Genomic DNA, 16,195 nt, shown 5'->3' on the forward strand with positions numbered 1-16,195 from the left:
GTAAGAGAGGTGGGGACAAGAGGGATGGTTTTTAAGATGTTGGGGCCCCAAGGACTAAACTGATCAAATGGGATTCTGCCTTTTCTTCTAACCACTTATCTGCATTTACATTTATTTCAAACTTACTTGCTTTCTGTTGGAAGTTAGGAAGGGCAGATAAAAAACAGTAAAGCCAGTGGTATATAAAACTCAGTTTGGGGGCCTCTATCAGTTTGGTATAGTAGGGGAAGAGAAGAGATTGAATCTTCTGGGTAAGGTGACATTTTAAAGTATCTTTGAATGACAATTATCTGTGCTATTCTAGTCCCTTATCAAAATTTATGATTGAGCACAGGCTATAAACTTAATTATTTGAAATTTGTAGTAGGGTGAATTAAATTTTAGCCTAATTTAAAACATGAGCTAGTATTAAACTTTTTCTCTGCAAGTTTTGTTTGTTTGATACAGATTCTTCATATGCAAGGGTTTCAGATATTTTACAAAAGGTATTTAAATAATTATTAATCACTTTAGATTTATTTATAATATTTAAAATATTATAACCATATCAGAAATCGGATGATTTGTTTCTTTACCAGCTCTAATTAGAGCAGTTACCTTTGAAGTTCTGGAGAGGTAAACAATCTTCAGTTTTTGTATGACATTATATTAGCAAGATAATATAACACCTCTAAAAGCACAAATACTTTCATTTACTCTAACTTAGGTGTTTTGGATATATTTTTCAAGAACAAATCTATCTTTTAAAAATTTAAGCGAATATGATTAAAATTTTGAAGTACCTTAGTTAGAAGCGTGAAATGTATGTGAAAAACAAACTAAGTGGCTTTTAACCAGCTTAACATGAAGAAATCAAACTTGAATTTCAAACATAAATATGTTTTACATATGGATAGTGTAAAAAGCACAAATGTGTGTATAGATGTTGCTTTTTGCTGCTGAGTCTTCTTAAATTATAGAAATAAAATATTTGCTTTTCTTTTTTTTTGTCAATTTCCAAATGGTAGTCAATTAATATGCAATGTTAAGAAGAAAGACTTTGGGATTTCTCATGTGCACAGTGTTTAAGAATTATTAGTCTAAAAATAATTTCTTCTTTTTGGGTATTTGAACCTCATTGTGAAACCAGTGAAAGCCATGGACCGTCTTCCAAGAAAACTGTACCTCTGCTGATATGTATAGAATTTAGCATATAGTATGAAGGAGTTGACAGACCCCTCTGAAGCCCATTCATGGGGATCCCTTAGGTTTAAAGGATTTCATGGGTTTTTTTTTCTTTTTTTGGGGGGGAGGATGGAGACTCACTCTGTCGCCAGGCAGGAGTGTAGTGTGTGTAGTGGTGCGATCTCAGTTCATTACAATCTCTGCCTCCCAGGTTCAAGGGATTCTCCTGCCTCAGCCTCCCAAGTAGCTGGGATTACAGGTGCACGCCACCATACCCAGCTCATTTTTTTTTTTTTTTTTGTAGTTTTAGTAGCGACTTCTACTAAATAATTATTATTCACCATGTTGGCCAGGATGGTCTCGATCTCCTGACCTTGTGATCTGCCCGCTTTGGCCTCCCAAAGTGCTGGGATTACAGGCATGAGCCCCTGTGCCCGGCCAGGATTTCATGTTTTAAGACTTGCCCTAGATGGCTTACTTATGTGATTTTCCTTTAAAACTTTATGTGCAGACTTTTCCAAAAATATTTTGCTAGTGTTTATTGTAGTTTGTTTTTTAGAAGAGTAACTGCTGCAGCGGGTTAAGAAAAAGTAAGGTCTAGTGGAAAATGAGCTCAGCCAAGGAATCTCGAGCCCGTAAGCTCTTCTCCAGCTTCACTATCAGCTAGCTGAGTGACCTTTGGGGAAATCACTTAACTTCTCCAGCTTTGATTTTCTATGCGATTTCTGCAGTCCCTACAAGTAGTCTTATGAGCAGTTTGATGACATCATGATTTCAGGATATCATGGCAAAATTCTTTATCAGTTTAGGATTGGCCCTGCTACTCATTTTTGGGGAAAATGCCTTGGAGATAAGGTATATGTACATTGTGCTGTCTTTTGTTGGATATGCCTTTTCAGCAGCATTTATTAATACTTTCTCAAATGCTCTATAAGTTAAAATCCCAGTCCCATCCTCATCACTTTGAATTTCAACATGTTTTATATATTCTGGGTATAAGCCTGTGTTGATTATATATACTATAATTATCACCTCCAGTTCTGTGGTTTACCTTTTCACTTTCTTAATGGTGTTTTTTTGATGAACAGAAGTTCTTAATTTTAATTTTGTCCAATTTATCAGTCTTTTCCTTTTTATTATATTTTAAAGTGGTAATATTTTACTTCCTAATCAACAAGGTGGATGAAAACAGTTCCAGAAAGTCATTCATTTAACAAATAATGCTGCTAGAAATCGATGCATAAGAAATTATCGCCAGCCTGAAGGAGCTAACATGAAAGCCCTAATAGGGAAGATAAGCCCTCAACAGACAGCTTAAGTGTCTATTTAGTCAATTCATTGATTTAACAAACATTTATTGAGCATTTACTATGTGCCTGCTACTGTTTCAGGCAACCTTTTGAGTGGCATAGAATCCTATAGATATCAGTAGTGTTAAGAATCCACTTTTTAATAGCTGCATTGTTCTACAGATTGTTGCATGATTTCTCTTTTGGTTGGGAGTCATCCTAACCTTTGTGATTAAAATTGTTATTTGCATGGGCCTGAGAAATTTAAAAAGGACAGCTGCTAAAGAAAAGGCAGAATAGAATAGCACATTACTTTCTTTTGGAAATGAATGCTAACTGTATGAACCGGGGCCCTTTCAAATAATTTTATTGTATGTTTGGTATAACTGTACATGGTTAAACAAAGATTTACAATCTGAGAAACATGAAGCTCTTTTGAAATATTCCCTGAGGAAATGAGACACTATTGGGGTAATACCAGTCAACAAACACCATATTTAAGGCAAAAGGAAGACATGCAGTTTTAGAGCATAGCATAGTGGAGTTTAAATAATTAAATATTAAAATATTAAGGGAAAAGTTTTAATTTTTGTTTTCCTAATATTGGATTGGGATCCCAAAACGTAAATTTTCTTTCTGGCTTTATCACTGATTAGATATGTGGCGTGGAAACAAATAGCTTTTGCGTATGTGGTTTACAATTTAAAGTGGTAAGACGTGGCCAGGCACGGTGGCTCACACCTGTAATCCCAGCACTTTGGGAGGTTGAGGTGGGGAGGATTGCTCGAGCCCAGGGGTTTGATACCAGCTTGGGCAACATAGTGAGGCCTGACTCTACAAAAAAATAAAAGTAATAGCCAGGCATGGTGGCACACTTGTAGTCCCAGCTATTCAGGAGGCTGAGGTGGGAGGATTGCTTGAGGCTGGGAGGTTGAGGCTGCAGTGAGCTGTGACTGTGCCACTGCACTCGAGCCTGGACAACAGAGTAAGACTCTGTCTCAAAAAAGAAAAAGGTGAGACACATCTAAGAATGTGAAGAAAAGTTTAGTTAAAATTCTGACTATATATTATAATAAAATGCTGTGATTTTAAAGCCTTACATAAGGCAAGTACATTTCAAGATTAATTGAAGAAAATGCCTTTTATGAGGACCAAACTAAGAACTAGTGATGTTAGCTTAATTTGTTAATGTAAAACAACTGATAGTAGAGGTCACTTGTTGGGGATGAAGGAGTATTTGTATGTTATTTAAGTGAGGTGCATTTCATTTCTATATGTCTCTTACGAAAGGAAAATTATCAACTACTTACTTTTCCTTGTCTTGAAAAAGTATGGAAAAGTAGCGATTTAACTGCCCTTGAGTTCTTTCTTTGCTTTGTAAAAGTTACCTATTGCTTCTCTTTTTTTCTTTTGGGTTTTAAAACTTTGGAAACTTGTATGTGTTTTGTTTTTTTCTTCTTAAAATCAGAAATCTTTGAGTCTTCAACTTTTAATGACATGTCATAAATATGTGTGTGTTGTCTAATTCCATTTTCCCGTTCTTCTGTTATAGGGGGCTAGATTGCTGAAGGAGAGCCAGTTTCCCCAAAATTGGTAAGTACTTTCACTAGGTAGACATAGTATGCCTGATCCTGATGCTAGCTGGATAAGAATTCAAATATTGTGATTTTTTTTTTTTTTGCACAAAAGCTCTCTCTCAGAAATAGGGCTTTGCTGTTTGCACTAAGTGGAAATGAACTGTCTAATTTCATGTAGCTATATTTCAAATGCATTTGTGTTTCTGCTAATACAACTAAGCCTGCATGTTCCACCATTTGATAACCTGTTAAGATGTAAAAGTCCCGTTTTTCCAAAAATGTCCTTAATGCAATGGTTCGGGTTGAGAATTCAAAAGTCAAGAAATTCAAAAGTTCAGATTCCTAGCCAGGCCCAATGGTGTGTGCCTATAGCCCCAGTTACTCAGGAAGCTGAGGCAGGAGGATGGCTTGAGCCAGTTCAAGTTCAGCTTGGGCAACAAAACAAGACCCTCATCTCTTAAAAAAAAAAGAAGATTAAGATTCCTGTAGTGTTTTATGTTACTTAATATGCTGTTATATTTGATGGCCTTAGTATGTGTGCAAAATGACTTAGGTTAATTTAACTGTGGAAACTTGACTTTGAAATTTGGGACTAGTGTTTATTTACATTCTTAAACTTAATATTGGATTAGTTAGCCTCATATCTGATAGTAAATTTTTAGCGTGTGTTGTTTTATATAATTCTTCAAAAGGAAAAAGAAAAAGAGAGAGAGAAATGTAATCATGTGGGGCATATAGGCGAACACTTTTTCCTAATATCTACTTTGATAGATTTTTTTAATGGCTGTTCATCACTCTTAAACATTTCTTTGAACGCACAGGGCAATCTAGTGACTAACCATCAAACAAATATTAACTTTATTAGGAGAGTATGTATTATGAAAAAAATTAAACTCAAATAAGATAGCTGGAATAGGGTAGTCACCTAATGCAAGACTACTACTTTTTAAAAAAAATTTTAAATCCTCTCTCTCAAATAGTAATTAACTTGGTGGGTAGAGTAGATATAGCAGATATTTGGCCAAGGTTTCCTTTTGATAGTTTATGGTGCTTGTGGTGTCTCTCTTCCTTTTGGGGACTGGGATTTGAACATGTTTCGTGGAGGCACTTGAACTAGTTAATCCTTGCATTTACTACCTTTTTATTCTACTAGCCTTTCTCTCATTAAACCTTTTAAAATAAATAATCAAGATCCTATAGCTCTTTACTTTGACATGGGATAGAATTTTAGAGAAGGGACCTTAACCCATTTATACCGGAGATTGCAGATTTTTTTGTGAAAATCAGACCTTGGCGATGACCTTGAGCAGTAGGATATAAATAACTCCCACAAGCTTAGTGTTCCAATAGTGGAACACTAGGTATAAATGAGTTAAGGACCTTCTCCAATATTTTACCTTGTGTGGCAGTTTCTTCTAGATCCCTGACAGGTTGTTATTCAGGTACATATTGAATACCACATTTTTAAAAAATGTAGCTCATCTTCTATAATGTATTCTGAGGAATTCTACTCCCACAGAAAATAAGTATTATTGAGGTGGGGTGGGGGTGGGAAAAGGGTTCTGTGGTCAAATAATTTGGGAAATGCTGCATTAAACAAAGTTAAACAGGTTTCTTTACTGCAGGACTTCTCAGAACCTTTAATATGCTAATGTGCATTGTGAATCTCCAAGAGGGGGATATGATATGCAGCATTCTTGAATACTTCTAATGACAGGGAGCCCACTACCTCATAAGGTAACCCATTCCTTTTTTGTACAACTCTTATCCTTAGTTCTTCCTTTTTCTTATATTGATCTGAAGTCTATCTCCCATAACTTCCACTTCTATTAAGTATTTATTGGTTATGCTGAGACTACCACACCCACTTGTGTTATCCTTTGTGTGGTATGTATTTGTAAGATTCTGGCCAGGCTTGTCTGGACAGTTTTTAAAAAATAGTCATTAAATATTAATAACCTTCTGGTAAATGTGACAACTAGTTCTAAAACCTTGGCCTCATTGTCACTATGCTCTCACACCCTACTCCCCAGCCTCTTCCATTTTCAATATCTGTGTATTTTAAAATTTACTTACTTTTTTCCTTTTGTTGGATGTGGTTGGGATAATTTAGTAGACATGCTTAATTTTCGTCAAGAAAGTTAGGAAATAGAAGAATGTGTGTATGCAGACAGCCTGGACCCCAGGAAGCAGAGGTAGAAACTGTATATTGGGCTGAGCACTGATGATGGTAGGGAGGGGTCCAGGACACTACATAGACTTGTGCAGGAGGGTGCTATGGGGAACCCCAGCCTGGCCCAAGGCACCGTAATAGCCTGCACATTGCAGTGGAGGTATGACCTGTGTAGAGATTCCTTTTTTAAAAAGTGAGGACCTGCCCCCAACCCCCTCCAAAACAAATAGAGATGAGAAAGATACTTTATATTCACATACATTCAGGTATTTAGGTATCATAAATGTAATGATATGTATGCATATATATTTTTTGATTTAATTTAATAGGAAACAACATTATTAAATATAATTTAATAGTATGGAAATATCCAACAAGCTAAGGAGGTATTTGTCAACAGCTGTCATACTGGGATTTGAACATAGTAACCTTACCAGATTCAGAGGGTTCGCCTCTAAAATCAGGGTTGCCAAGCGCTTTGTGCAGTAGTATTTTCTGTTCACTTGTGTAGTGTCATAAAAGAAACACCGTGACGAAAATAAATCAAGATGTGTTGAAAATTTGCTAAATGATAAGAAAATAGACAATATATTGTGTTTTTTAATGTTGTCATTTGTATTGATTCATGTTAGTAAATGTTAATGTTTTCATAAATAGTATTAGAATAATTTTATTTATTTATTTATTTTTTGAGACGGAGTCTCACTCTGTCGCCCAGGCTGGAGTACAGTGGCGCGATCTCCGCTCACTGCAAGCTCCGCTGCCTCCCGGGTTCACGCCATTCTCCTGCCTCAGCCTCCCGAGAAGCTGTGACTACAGGCGTCCACCACCACGCCCGGCTAATTTTTTTTGTATTTTTAGTAGAGACGGGGTTTCATCATGTTCGCCAGGAGGGTCTCGATCTCCTGACCTTGTGATCCGCCGGCCTTGGCCTCCCAAAGTGTTGGGATTACAGGCGTGAGCCACCGCGCCCGGCCAAGAATTTTTTTATTTTTAGCATTCATGGTAATTTTAGCACTACTGCTAATAAAGATATTATTTTATCTCCCTACATGTTAGATACATAGTAAGAAGTAAGTATTTTGTACAAATTGAAACCTGATATTCAGATATTAAGCATGGGACAAGAAGTAAAGATACATAGATCTGTCAAGACCTTCTACTTTTTCCTATGTAAGAAAATGAATTAAACTTAAACATTGTGTCTGAGAATATAGATAAAAAGCAGAGGAGTTTCACATCAAATAAATGCATGGTATAGAGAACATGGAGTTGTCCTTTTTAGGGACAGTTTGGGGGCACACTGGCATGGACTTATTGTTAAAGAAATGTTGGTTGATGAGTCAAGTTTTGATTGGAAAAATGTTTCTGTTAAGTCAGTAACATCCAAATCAGAGTTATAGCTTTCCTATGAGTTATTAGAATCATAATAAAATACCTGCAGGTCACATACCTTCAAGCAGAAGTATACCCAGAGAAATAGTTAGAAGAACCTCCACAGAGAATTTGAGAACATAAAAGGCTACAGTCTTCTAGATATATACTATGTAGAGAAGTTTTATTAAAAGTTCTGTATAGAGAAAAGAATTGTTTTAAAACCATCATAAAACTTTACAGTTGGCAAAAGGCTTTTCATATAATTTTGCCTTATTTAAACCACAGCAGTCTTATGAAGTAGGTGATACTGTTTCCATTTTCCTGATTTACAAGCAAACAAACCCCGAGGATGAGAGTAGTCACACAGTGAGTAAGTAGAATTAGCGTTTTTTGGTTTTTGGGGTGGTGAATGTGCTTTCCATATATCATGACTGACCTTTTTAGTGGGATTTGATTATTGTTTTTGTTTGGTTTGTGTGTTTGATTTTATGTTTTTTTTGTTGTTGTTGTTGTTATTGGAAGGTTAGAGGCCATTAGGTATCAGAATGGTTTGACGTGTACAGTTTGGAAGATTGCATATGCTAGTATTTTGGGCTAGGCAAGTGGCCTTGCTGATAGTGACTTGTAGAACTGTTGGATGGTTAGAGTCATTCATTATGCTGGAATACAGTGTGTTACCGTCTTGTGAGTCTGATGGTATTCACCTTGCAACAACTGATTTATTATTTATAACTTGTTAGAATTGGTCAAAATATGTTAAATCATCTTTTACAAATGTAGCAAATAATTCTTTTGATGCTATAAACTGCCTCCCAGTGGTGTTCAGATGATGACTGCATGAGATGTCCAAGACCTCAAAATATTTTTTCAGCTGGGTGTAGTGGCTCACACCTGTAATCCCATACTTTGGGAGGCTGAAGGTGGATGGATCACTTTAGCCCAGGAACTCAAGACCAGCCCGGGCAACATGGTGAAACCCTGTCACTATAAAAAAATACAAAAATCAGCCAGGTGTGGTAGGGCACACCTGTAGTCACAGCTACTCAAGAGGCTGAGAGGCAGGAGGATCACTTGAGCCCAGCAAGTTGAGGCTGCAGTGAGCTGTGATCGCACCACTAAACTTCAGCCTGGGTGACACAGTGAGACCCTGTCTCAGGAAAAAAATTTCTTCAAAAGATTCAGCATGTATTCGTAACCAGCCTGGGCAACATATGAGACCTCTTCTCTACAAGAAAAAATAAAATTAAAAAAACAAGATTCAACTTGTACCTGCCTTTTTTTTGTAAACTATAGATACATGTCTATAATTTCTTTCTGCACAGACCAATCTCTTAAAATTACTATCCAGAAAGAGACCTTTCTGAAGAAAAGAAAAAGAATTTCAAAGGAATCTTCTAATCCTTCATATGTTTTTCTACAACTAGTCCTAACTTTTTTAACCCTTCAGTTTTATTTTGAAATAAAATGAGTAATTGGCATTCAGAGTCCTTGCTGAATAAAACTTCATGCCTTTGTGTATCTCTAAGAAGCAGACAACAATCTGATGGAGAAAGTAAAAGCCATCAGCTCCTCATTAACTTGAGTTGCAGGCTTATTATTGTGCGAGGCACTCTTTGACATTTACAGTCTTCAGGTTAAACCCTGGTTTTAACTTTTTCTTTTCCTGAGCATTTTGTTTGATAGTATAACATTTTCTGATGTTTTATCTACAAATCCTTGGTTAATGTTTTCTTGTTTAAAAAAATGTGCATATTTTTTATGGAAAATTTTGAAAATATCAATACCCTAAAAAGAAGAAAGTAAATAATTGTCACTGCTACTACCTAGAGATAACCATCAGCAAATTATAAAGTGGCACTTTATAAATTCTAGACAGCTCAGAGTATTATTATTTTATAGGTCTTCAGTTTAATAGACAAAACATATAATCTTAATTATATTTCTGTGTCTTAATTGATGATGGAAGTTCTTCATGTTTCTTGGTCATTCTTATTTCTTCTGTAAATTGTTTTTTCATAGATTTTTGTTATCAATTTGTGAGGGCCCTAAATATATAAACTATATTAGCCCTTTGTCATGTATAATGTGAGTTCTTCATGTTTTAACCTGCCGTTCATTTCCAGAGTTTATGTAAATTGAGTTGAACTATGGTTTTATGTTACTACCAGTAGAATGAAGTATGAATATTTGAAAAATACCCCTTCAACTTCAAAGTGATTCTTGACAGAAATTATAAGGAATCGTTTTGGACACATTTTCTGGTAGAGCCTTGTAAAAATTAAAACCAAGTGTTGTTTTCAAGAAGAACTGTAATATATAAGTCAAGAATTTGAGTAGGGAGATTATTTTGGTATTTAAAGTGGCTGTGTAGTTTTAACTTTAGTATTGCAGTTAGAGTAAGCTTACATGATAACAAAAATCTTGGTCTTAGTGACTTAATGATTCTGATACTTACTGACTGATTGGTTATCATTCCAAATATTTTAAAAGATAGTAGCTAAAACTACCCAGATTTGTTCACCACAGTATGTCTCCCTTTCTAAATTATTAATATCTCCCCTAAATATACTGCCTTTTAAAATGTTTTGGTTAACATTATCATTCTACAGTAAACTTTTCCTATCGTTTGCAAATGTGAATTTAAAGGAATTTTGCATTTTTGGAATTTATTCTTTCTTAGGTTTGAGTATTTTGATGTTGTATAATCTAGTATATAAGCCCTAAGAGAGAGATTTCTGCTGATGTTTTATGCCTAATGAGAATAAGCAAATATAATGAAAACTCATATTCACAGGAATATATTCCCTAATGATTCCGTTATAACTCTGTTAAAAGAGTTTTCAAAGGGCTCTTAGAAAACTCAGGTTGAATATAGACTTTACCCATAGGTAAATAATATTTAGAAGTATGAAGATCATGAATCTTATTGTATTGGTTTAAGGAGTAGTGGTTCCTCTCACTTTCTGATTGTTCTCTTCCCCAGTTTATATGAATGCTAAAAAGCAGCTCTAGCTACAAGTTTTATAGGTGCAAAGAAGAAAAGAAATTTGAAGTAAAATTTAAATTTATTCAGGCAAAAACAGACTTTTGCTTTGGCAGAGTACTAAAATAATGTCTAAGGCCACATTCAAGAATGGAAAAAAAATAATAAAGGATAAATTAGCCATTGAAATAATTTAAATTAGAGTAGTGATGATTGGAGGAGGATAGGAAGGTCAAGCTGGGTGTCACATGAACAGATTTAGACTTTTGACATTATCTCCACTTGCCATATGTATAGTCAAAGAGATGACTGGCAAGCTTGAAAGATGATTTTCATTGTAAAGCTGGATGTGTGTTCCATTATAGACTACCTCATGTTACACACGATAGATAGATTTTAAAATATCCACATCATAACTTTGTGATAGCACAGTTATATTGCATTGTATTTGTCTGTGTTGAGTATTAATTTGTTAAATGTAAATGTTTAAGTTATACCAGAATTTCCCCATTTTGAGTTTCTCTATTTTTTATGTAGAGTGAGAACCCATCCAAATGAAACTACCCCGGCATTCTTTAACCTCTGAGAAACCCCGAACTCTCCAGTCCACTCTGTGTGAAGTTTAAAAATGTATGATACTGTTGTTATATGTCTCTTTCTGAGGACAGTGTGTCCTGAATGGTTATAGTCTCATTGAAGGCAGAAGTGGTCTTATTCAGCTCTGTATCCTCAGTATGTAGTGATTAATACAGTGCTGAGCATGTAGTGGGTGCTTAGATGTTTCCATGACCAGATTAAACCCTTTTTTTGTTTTTCATTTCTTAGTTATTTGAAGTGTTCTTTAGAGGAATACTTGAAGAATTGTTTTGGGGAAAAAAAGTCTCTTTGGGAAATTTCTTGCCCTGCGTTAGAGAATCAGATATTTTTTTACTAACATAATTTATTTGACATAAATATTATATTTGTTTCAAATGTAATGATCCAAAACATTTTACGATCTTTACAGCTGCAGTGAGAAGAGGAGTTTGTTACTTTAAACAGAGGCTGAAGAAACTATAGAATTAGCAGAGAAAGTGGAGAAGGTAGAGGATGGAGTTGCAGACTCTACAGGAGGCTCTTAAAGTGGAAATTCAGGTTCACCAGGTACGTTGTATTATTGGCTTCTCCCACATTGTTGTTAAGATTAGTAAACAAGCCCATCTCTGGTGTTTAGTACGGTTTTTAATAATCTTTAAGACAATTTTGTCCAAGAGTCATGTCGTTTGCCTTTTATCACTACTCAGCAAAGTCATAGATACTACTTTTAAGAACTTAAAGTATTCCTGACTTCCTTTCTAGAGAAAAGCACTGAAAAGATTTTTTTCATACACCAAAGGTGTTAACAAAAAAGAAAGAAATCTTTTTTCTGCTTTTTGGTTCATCTGAAGGACTTTATTCATGTGATTTAACTTGCATGTTTTAAATAACAACATGTCTAACTCAACTACCATATGTACTAAAGTTTTTACAGATCATATGACTCAGCTTTATGCGTTGATTCCAATCTTCCTTAAAGAAAATGTGATTATCTTCACAGATGTTTAAATTTCAGATTTTACAATTCTTATATTTTACCTCAGATACCCAGACTAAACAAACATTTAAAGTAACTATAAAAATGTATATATAAATAAAATATATTTTAAATACATTTGTAAAACAATATATTTTATGTATATAATAGTAAAATATTAAAATACTAAATATAATTTATATATGAATATATAAAAGTAAAAATATACATAACTATAATCAAGACAAAAAGCTATCTTTAAATAATTACATTTAAAATTTGTTATGTAAACAGAGTACCATTGTTTTATATCTTTCTAGACTTTAGCTGGACATCAGGCTGAAGACACACATACACATGCATGTATCTAATCCTTGGTACTCAAAAGTGATAAAGGATGATGCATTGACTGCTTTTGAATTTGTAACAATTGGGGATATGGGAGTGCAGAGAAGGATAAGTAAAACTACTTTTTAAAGGTGTTTGTTCTTAGGTATAGTTTCCTTTGTTTATCTGAGTAGTCTAAGGTAACATTAACTTTTGAAATCATTGGGAGAATATCTTGGGCCTTTGATAACTACTAGATTTGCACATTGCTCAGAATTAGTGTAGGTGAGAACTTAAAGGAAGCTTCAAAAGCACCTGTTCAGAAATCCCTGCTGCTGCTCCGGATCTCGTTAAACTCTTGTTCCGCTGCGGAGTTGGCCCTGTGCACGTGGGCTTCTTTAAGTAGGCAATAAGCTGTGTACTTTTTTTTTTTTTTTAACTTTGCTTCTGGTACTGACTGAGGAGAGCAGAAATTTGTTACAAAAACAAGCTTGTCTTTTTCTGAGTGAAACTAGTTTAACATAGAGGTGTGTTGAATACCCAGTTTGGCTGAATGGCAAGTGATAAAAATTAAATTCACATTTGGTGCAAAGCTAACATCATCATAGAATGAATTTTGGGAGTACAGTAGTCAATCTGAAATTTATATGGATCAAGGATAATTTTATGATGTTGTGTGTGATTTTTGGAGTTTTTCCTCCTCTAAAGAAGTATTGAGATGGCAAAGTTAACATTCTGCTTTAGTTCCTCCTCGCAAGATATGAGCAAGTCTCCCAAATAATCCTTTCTTGAAAGGCTCATGACCTAAATTAATTGAAGTTAATTACTAAATATTTTGTTTCATATTCTGAATTCAAGCATACCAATTTTATAAACATCGCAATTATGAAAATACTTAATATTTATTATTCTGTTTTAAATCTAATTAAAATTTTAAATTTACATTTGTTGACTCAAAAGGGATATAGTTCCTAAAGTTATTCTAAACACTCTCTTACTATTCATATTAACTGTCAGCTTTGAGCATAAAATTAATAGCTTTTATATTCATCCTTTATTTATACAACATTTTGTTTGTGTGATAATAAACATTTATTTCTATGCCAATAATATTTTAACAGAGAAAGCATATATTTCACTCCAGTTATATCTGTAATACTTTACTATTTTTGGAAAAATAATTTATATGGTGTCACCTACACAATCATTGATCATGACAAGTTGAGGCATGCTAGAAATGACATCAAGGTAGGGGCGTTGGTTACTAGGCTGAGACCAAAGCCAGAACATACATTTGACTAAATATTGGGACAAAAGCCACCCTTGGTTGCATTTCTAGCTAGGGAATGAGATTAGGGCTGAAATTGAGCTTACTGGATAGAAAATATGTTCTGAAACTACCTGGTATTGCTGTAGTTAAAGTATATTTTTGTTCTTTGTGTTTTTGTTACGAATGGGAGATAGTTACGAAAGTAGCAATGTACACATAGCTGATGTTCAATAAATATTTAAGTAATAATGTCCTGTGATGGACATCTCATCTTTTTGGGGAAATTGTCTTTTCTCCTCCTCCTTTCTTTGACCTTATTTAGTTTTGATGGAAATCACATTTAAATTTTCAGGGTATTTATATGAAAAGGAAAATAGTATAAAACAGAGGTTAGCAAATTTTTTTGAAAGGGGACACATAGTAAAATATTTCTGGCTTTGCGGGTAATTTATGGTCTGTCACAACTACTATGCTCTGCAGTTGCACGTACAAAACAGCCACGGACAATATATAAATGAATGAATATGACTTTTTTCCATAAAACTTTATTTGCAAAAACAATGGCGGGCCAGATTTGGCCTATGGGTTTTTCTGCTTACCTTTGGCATAAAGTATATCCTCAAGAAATATTGCCACATTCTTGTGGAAAGTAACTTAACTTTGTTAACATGATGTCAGCTTAAAGTTACTAGGGATTTGGATGGTCCAGTAAGTTGCCCAGCTTGTCCGGTCCTACCCCTGATTGTCTAAAATGCAGTTTAACTGCTTATAGATAGAAAAGTTGGCTTATTTATTTCCTTTAGAGGTGAAGACTTCATGTGGTTATCAGTGAATTTTTAAATTCCAGTGTCTGGAAGAAAACCTTTTTCAGCTCTGGTAACCAAATCAAAAAGGAAAATCAAGAGCTTTTTTCATTGATGAGTGTGGCTAGCATTAATGTAAAAATGTATATGTATAAAACCTTGTGTTTCAATTCCCTTAAACTCTTGGAATATGTATTGTTTCTGTTTTGTAGATCAAGACTAGGATATAGAAGAGCTACTACCATTAAATATGAAGTAGAATATAGTGACACATACCTTATGTATTTGGAGGTCACATGGTTGGCAACCTCAGTTATCTAAAACGTGTCTTAGCACCAGGGAGAAAGACTTGACCAATTAGAATAAATGTCTGAAGTGATACACTAAAGATTATACATTTTACTAAAGGAGGATTTCTTAGATTATTACAACCTATTCCCTCATCTTAAAATTAGTCCAGTGAGTGTACCACACAGCAGGTCTGAAACAGCAAATTTGAGCTGGATTTCAGGGTTGTTAGAATAGTAGCAAGAGCTGGACGTGGTGGCTTATGCCTGTAATCTCAGCTACTCAGGAGGCTGAGGTGGGAGGATCGCTTGAGGTCAGGATTTCAATATCAGCTTGGATAACATAGTGAGACCTCATCTCTTAAAAATATTTGAAAAATAAAAATTAACCAAGCCTGATAGTTCAAACCTATAATCCAAGCTACTTGTGAGACTGAGGCAGAAGGATCGCATGAAGTCAGGATTTCGAGACCAGCCTGCATTACACAGCGAGACCTCATCTCTTAAAAATATTTTAAAAAACCAAAAAACAAAAACCAGACCTGGATATGTTGATGCACATCTGTAGTCCCAACTACTTAGGAAGATAAGGTGGGAAGATTGCTAGAGCCCAGGAGTTGGAGGCTGCATTGATCTGTGATTGTGCCACTGCACTGCAGCCTCGGTGACAGAATGAGATCCCATCTTTAAAAAAAAAAAAATGTTCTGGCTGACTACTTGACGTTAAGGAGTGGACTGGAAAACTACAGTGTGGATTTAAGAACTTTAAAACATTGTAGTTTGGGACCTTTTTTGTAAGGACTCTATTGTTTATAGTTTAGTATATTAATATAATCATTCCTCTAAGTATCAATAAAAGCTTGATTTAAAAAATTTTTTTTCTTCTTTTTAAGAAGTTAGGGTGGGTGTGGTGGCTCACACCTTAATCTCAGCACTTTGGGAGGCTGAGGAGGGAGGATTCATTGAGACTAGGAGTTTAAGACCAGCCTGGGCAACATAACAAGACCCTGTCTCTACAAAAAATTTAAAAATTAGCCAGGTGTGCTGGTGTGCACCTGGGGTCCTAGCTACTCGGGAGGCTGAGGTGGAAGGATCACTTAAGCCCAGGAGGTTAAGGCTGCAGCGAGCCATGATCACACCACTGTACTCCAGCCTAGGTGACAGAGGAAGACCCTGTCTCAAAAAAAAAAAAAAAAAAAAAGGTAGTAGTTAGATAAATATATAGTATATTTTTAGAAAGGTTTTATTTTACAACTAAACAATTTAAAAGTGCCTTGTCACCAAAAGAGAGTCACCAAAAGAGAGTGACAAATTTTTCCATTACATGAAAAATTGACTTGGGTAATAGCTTATTCCCAGTTACTTTAGGACTTCTGATGCTCCTTTATCCTTC

The 16,195-nt window shown here is 34.9% G+C and overlaps 1 protein-coding gene across 23 annotated transcripts in view; it reads left to right on the forward strand.

Moving 5' to 3' along the window:
- PHF21A (PHD finger protein 21A) overlaps positions 1 to 16,195 on the forward strand; it is a 191,035-nt gene that overhangs the window by 25,762 nt on the left and 149,078 nt on the right. For 12 of the 23 annotated variants that reach the window (XR_007719287.1, XM_050757554.1, XM_050757569.1 and 9 more), the window contains 3 exons: positions 4,006 to 4,046; positions 5,656 to 5,767; positions 11,570 to 11,706. Coding sequence is in view for 22 of the 23 variants with exons in the window: in XM_050757554.1 (XP_050613511.1) it covers positions 11,653 to 11,706 (54 nt within the window). In the remaining variant the exon portion in view is untranslated. Of the gene's footprint in view, positions 1 to 12; positions 486 to 4,005; positions 4,047 to 5,655; positions 5,768 to 11,569; positions 11,707 to 16,195 lie in introns of those variants that run through there. The other 11 variants (XM_050757572.1, XM_050757555.1, XM_050757577.1 and 8 more) reach the window with 2 other exon arrangements.

This window comes from Macaca thibetana, chromosome 14 (assembly GCF_024542745.1).
Source record: "Macaca thibetana thibetana isolate TM-01 chromosome 14, ASM2454274v1, whole genome shotgun sequence".
NCBI classification, from domain to species: Eukaryota; Metazoa; Chordata; class Mammalia; order Primates; family Cercopithecidae; genus Macaca; species Macaca thibetana.